Source organism: Bison bison, unplaced genomic scaffold, assembly GCF_000754665.1.
Source record: "Bison bison bison isolate TAMUID 2011002044 unplaced genomic scaffold, Bison_UMD1.0 scf7180017864285, whole genome shotgun sequence".
Classification (NCBI taxonomy): Eukaryota; Metazoa; Chordata; class Mammalia; order Artiodactyla; family Bovidae; genus Bison; species Bison bison.
The window spans coordinates 1,463,299-1,469,132 of NW_011494857.1; the positions used below are offsets into that span (position 1 = coordinate 1,463,299).

At 54.0% G+C, this 5,834-nt stretch overlaps 1 protein-coding gene across 1 annotated transcript in view; it reads left to right on the forward strand.

Annotated features, from left to right (window-relative positions):
• AP2A1 (adaptor-related protein complex 2, alpha 1 subunit) overlaps positions 1-5,834 on the forward strand; it is a 27,012-nt gene that overhangs the window by 13,222 nt on the left and 7,956 nt on the right. Inside the window, exons 4-7 of the mRNA XM_010849713.1 lie at positions 65-258; positions 3,569-3,698; positions 3,987-4,088; positions 5,537-5,645. Of these exons, the coding sequence (XP_010848015.1) occupies positions 65-258; positions 3,569-3,698; positions 3,987-4,088; positions 5,537-5,645 (535 nt within the window). The remainder of the gene's footprint in view (positions 1-64; positions 259-3,568; positions 3,699-3,986; positions 4,089-5,536; positions 5,646-5,834) is intronic.

A 5,834-nucleotide genomic window follows, 5' to 3' on the forward strand; every position in this document is an offset into this window, starting at 1 on the left:
AATGTAGACTGCAGGGCTGAGGGTCAGTTAGCCACAAGCCCCCCACCTCCTTCTCGCCACCCAGGGTTACCTGTTCATCTCGGTGCTGGTGAACTCCAACTCCGAGTTGATCCGGCTCATCAACAACGCCATCAAGAATGACCTGGCCAGCCGCAACCCCACCTTCATGTGCCTGGCCCTGCACTGCATCGCCAACGTGGGCAGCCGCGAGATGGGCGAGGCCTTCGCCGCTGACATCCCTCGTATCTTGGTGGCCGGGTGAGGCGCTGGGGACCCAGCTGCTGGGGCGGGCTAGACAAGCCCCAACCCAGTTTGAGGGGCCGAGAGGTTGCGTCGCCTGCCCAGGTCTCCCAGCCGGGACGTGGGGGTTATGCTGGGCTTGGTGACAGCCCCATGCTTGTCCCCTATCATCTCACCAGTCTGACTTGGCCTTGTAAGGCAGCTCCCCAGCAAAGCCAGTGGGATGTCTGTCTAACTGACCTTTTTTTTTTTCATATTTATAAATTATTGTTTATGTACCATAAGAAAAAATAAGGTCAAGAGTACAGTTAAAAAAAGTAGAAATTTGTTACTATTTATTAATAACTTACTATTCTTGGTAAGAACTAGAAAAATGTATTGTCCCAAATAAGAGACAGTCGAAAGGCTTGGAGAGTTTCCTAGGCATTTTCCTTTGACTCTCATACAACGTTGGTTACCATGTGGTATAAGATAAACCAATACAAAGAGAGTGAAATAACCTTTTTATAAAAATAACAGGAAGCACAGGCCTAGTAATGAGAAACACTGGAAATAAATATAATGATAGTGTTAGTCGCTCAGTCACGTCTGACTCTTTGCGACACTGTGGACGGTAGCCCACCAGGCTCCTCTGTCCGTGGAATTCTCCAGCAAGGATACTGGAGTGGGTGGCCATCCTGCAAAATGAATTAAATGACTTTTTGCTCGCAGGAATGAAGGGGCTATCACTGAATGTGATAAAACTTGCAAAATTCCTGATTGACCTTTAACATCTGGTAAAGAAGAGGCAATGACCTTAAATTATGTCAGTGACAGCCTTCCAGAACTTTTGCCTCTTCTCCATTCATTCATTCAACAATCATCTATTGGGCATCTATGTGTGAGGCGCCGTGCTCGTTGCTGGGGACGTAGCCATGACCAGAGGCAGACATGCTTATCATCCTCCCGGTGTTCACGGTCCAGAGGTGGGAGATAAACATTGATTGAATAATTGCAGGATGAAACGTATTACTTCCTCTCGGAACCCTGCTGTGGGGTACAGGAGCCTAAGGGCATTTAGTGGGAGCATTTGAACTAGGCTGGGGGTCGGAGGGCTTCTCAGAGGAAGTGGCATTAGGTTGAGAACTGGGTGAGGAGGAGGAGTTGGCTGTGGAAAAAGGAAAGGCATGAAGGTCCGTGATCAGCCTGTGATCTTTCTAAAGCAGGAGGGCATTGAGCAATTATTTCTTGAGCACCTGCAAAGTCCCAGGCTCTGTTCTGGGCGTTGGGAGGCAGGAGGGAGCTGGGGGAACAGTTGTCCCCACCCTCAGGGAGCTGGCATCTGAGAGGCGCTCCAAAGAGCGAACGCATAGGCAGAGAAGTGAGTTGAGTTCAGACAGTGACAGCTACACTGAAGGAAAGAAAACAGGTGGCAGGATGCGGATGGGCTACTTAAGTCAGACTCATCAGGGAGGGTGTCTTCACGGAGGTGCCATGTACCTGGAGGCTGGAATGAGGAGGAGAAGACAATTAGAAGTATCGGAGAAAGTGTTCCAAGCAAAAGGAGCAGTAAGTGCAAAGGCCCTGGGTGGGTATGAGCTTTGTATTGGGTTGGCCAAAAAGTTCACTTGGGTTTTTCCATAGTGGTGTTTGGATTTTATTCTGATCGAAATGGGAAGCAATTGGTGTGTTTTGAGCAGGTAAAACCATTGCGGTTTTGAACTGGATTTTGTTAAGAGCATTAGCTGAACTGGATGAACCTGGGTATTGGTTTTGGGGCCCTTCAGCCTCTGGGAACAGAAGACAAAGCTTGTTCAAGCAGAGGCTCCAGAGGCCACACTTCAAAGTGAGGGTGACCTAGAAATAAATCCCCTTAGGGAGTATAGGCAGAGTTACCCCTTTCAAGTCTTGGCATGGAACAGGCCACAACACTGGTTTTCAGCCTGATTTTCCCTTTCCTGGATCATCCATAGATCTGTAAGCCAAGCTGTAGTTTAAAGTGATACACACGGCTAGTACCCTAGTGCCTGACAGATGCAAACAAGTCTTTTTCTGGAGAAAGCCACTTTCACCACAAGCCTCTATAATTTCCCTAGATGAAGCTCCAGGTTACATGAGAAGCTCACAGTTGAAAATCACTAAATGCAGGCTGCAAGGCGCCATGAAGGAGAGCCAGCAAAAAGAAAACGGAAAATAACAGTTGAATTGGAGTTTTCAGGGAATTCCGTGGTGGTCCAGTGGCTAGAACTCAGCATTGTCACTTCTGAGGGCCCAGGTTCAATCCCTGGTTGGGGAACTAAGATCTCATAAGCCATGTAATACAGCCAAAAAAAGAACTGGGAGTTTTCATAAAGAAAGTAAGTGTTTTAGTTTAGCAGCAGAGTAGACAGAACCAAAGCAGGGATTGGAAATAGGCAGAGGAACTGGACACGTTGATCAGAATGCAGCCCAGAGAAGCAAAGAGGTGGAAAAATTTAAGAGAGGCTAAGAGTCAAGGGAGATACAGTCTAACAACACCGTTTAGAGTTCTAGAAAGAGAAAAGGGAGAGAATCGTAACAGAGGCAGTGTTTGAACAGATGACAGCTAAGGAGATCCAAGAATCAATGCAAGAGCTTGATCCTAAGATTCAGATAGCCTAGAGACTGTAGGGGGCGCCAAACCTCCTCCGGGCTCCTCCCACACACAGGCCCACCTGCCTGGGCGCCTCCACAGGCTCTTGGGTCTGCGGGGAAGATCTGTGTAGATTTTTAGTGTTTTCTCGCAGTTTTCTGTTCACCTGGTGCCTTATCAGTGAGGCTTTCATCCTAAACACCATCCCCAGAGCTCCTGCGCTAGGTGGCCCTGGAGCACTGAACCCAGACAGTATCTGTTGTAGGATGGGGCTGCCCTGGCAGGAACATAAGCTCTCTGAGGACACACTTTGGACCAATTTGTCCACCACTCTGTCCAGTATTCTTGTCCAGAAAATCCCACGGACAGAGTCTGGCGGGCTACAGTCCATAGGGTTGCAGAGTCAGACGCAGCTGAGCTACAGAGCACACACACACAGTCTGCAGTGCCGACAGGAGCGCCCGGTGCCCAGTAGGTGCTCAGATAAGCAGACGGTGACTGAGTGAAGGTGCAGAGCCACGCTTGCCCTGCCTGTGACCCCATGAGGTCACTGGGATGCAACCCATTTTGCAGAGGAAGAGACGGAGGCCCAGTGGGCAGTGAGGGCAGTAGCAGAGGGTTCCTGGGAGGCTCTTGTCGCCTCTCGCTGGACAGCCTTCCCAGGAGGGGTGAGAGGAGGAGGGGGTGTGCCAGGCTGGGGTCGCGCTGAGCCCCCCCACCCACTCTGTGTGCCTGCAGGGACAGCATGGACAGTGTGAAGCAGAGCGCGGCCCTGTGCCTTCTGCGGCTCTACAAGGCCTCGCCCGACCTGGTGCCCATGGGCGAGTGGACGGCCCGCGTGGTGCACCTGCTCAACGACCAGCACATGGTGAGGCCCCTGCCCCCACGACCCGCCCTACTCTGGGTACCCCCGGACGCCTGAGGCCCCCTGTCCCCGACACCACACCCTCCTGGCTGCCCGGGGTCCTGTCCAGTGTCCCCAGCATCCATCACTCACCCCGCCCCTCAGAGAACATCCAGCCTCTGTTTCTGACACCCAGAGGTTTCCCCCACATCCCAGCGCCTGCCCAGCCAGCGTAGAGACGTGGACCGCTGTCCCCTCCCCGATGCCCTAGTACCCCGCGGGCCCTGAGCTGCCTCTCTCCTGCCCCCGCAGGGCGTGGTCACAGCCGCTGTCAGCCTCATCACCTGTCTCTGCAAGAAGAACCCGGATGACTTCAAGACGTGCGTCTCCCTGGCCGTGTCTCGCCTAAGCCGGGTAGGTGTGGTGTCTGTGCCAACTGCAGGAAGGTGGCCCTGGTGCGCCTGTCCCCTGGGCACCCCTCTGGTCCCCCTCGCTCTCCCTGAGAGACCACCTAGCCCGGCAGTTAAGAACGCAGGATTGGAGCGGAGTTCATCCCTGCTCGGCCACTCCCTGGCTGTGTGGACCTAGGCAAGTGGCGTCACCTCTCTGGGCCTCACTGGCCTTATCTGTTCAACGGGCTGATTCCAGGTGCCTGCCTCACGGCATAGCTGCTGTGCGTTAACCTGGACAGAGTGTGAGCACAGGCTCCAGTGCACCCGGAGCTCCCAGCAAGGGAGGTTGCTCTCCTGTCTCCCTCCTTCTTGCACCCTCTTGTTTCCTCCTGCTTCTTCTCTTGCTTCTCCTTCTCATGCGTCTTTCTTTCCCTCCTTTCTGCTCCTCACCACCTTCGCCCCTATCCTGGGCGCATGCCCTGAGGCTGCTTCTGTGTCCAGCTCTGTGCAGGCTGACACTGGAGACACAGATGAGTGAGACCTTGCCTTCAGGGGCTTCCTGTCCTGGTCGGAGGAGGGATGCGTTGCAGGACAGGCCAACTCAGGCACAGATGATCATAAAAGGGACAGTGTGTATGGTCATGGAGATAGCAAGGATGTTGTAGGCCCCCAAAGAAGGCACTCCACCCAGCCTAGATGTCCAGGAAGGCTTCCTGGTGGAGGTGATCCTTGCCTGAGTTGAAACTTGGAGTAACTAAAAACATTTCCTGAGCAGGTAAAGAGAGGCCTGGGTTCTCAATCAAAGAGAACAAAACATCAGCTCATTCATTCAACCATATTTTTCATTCATTCACCACACATTCGAATAGTCCTGTGGGCCACGCTTGGTAGGAGAGGCACAGACAGTGACAGTGGAGGAGGGGCAGCTACTGTCATGGAGGGGGCTCAGAGCAGGATGAGGCTTGCCTCTTGGAGAAGGGGTTTTCACGGTTGCATAGGAGTTTGCCGTGAGGACAGTAAAGTCACACGCTCTTTCACTAATTCCCCCACCCCTTTGCTGAGCCCTTCTCTTGTCTGACTGTAGTAGGCCCAGGGACCCAGAAAAGGGTCAGACTCAGTTCCTGTTCCTGAGTAGCTTCCGGTGTTGGGGGACAGCTACAAGGGAGCGCGCTCCAGGGAGCTGGTGAGGTCCAGCTGCTAGTGGAGGTGGTCCAGGTGTTGTGAGGTGCCGAGTTGGCGTCAGGCATTCACAGAAGGGGATCGATTGGCCAAGATTCCCTGCCCACCCAACACCAGCTTTACTTGGAAAAATCGACCAGTCCTAGCTTGGATCCACCCGGTCACACTCTGTGTCCCCAAGGCTTCCTCACCACCCTCCCTGAGCCTCCAGTTTCTGCTCCATAAAGGTTCACACTGTGACAGCCGCCCCTCCCCATGCCCCTGCCCCTGCCTGCCCCTCTCTGCCCCCAGATCGTCTCCTCGGCCTCCACTGACCTCCAGGACTACACCTACTACTTCGTGCCGGCGCCCTGGCTCTCCGTGAAGCTCCTGCGGCTGCTGCAGTGCTACCCGCCACCAGGTACCAACAAGCCCACACGGGCCGGGGTCTGGGGGCCTCCGACCCCAAGGCTGGCCACGGGGTGGGGCGCCAGGGGTCTGTGTCCAGATTTCCCAGAGGCTGGCCTGGTGCCTCCAGCCCCTGATCTGAGGCTGCAGTGGGGGCAGTGCCGAGCCCACGGCCCACTCAGGCGCTGGGACGAGTTTATTG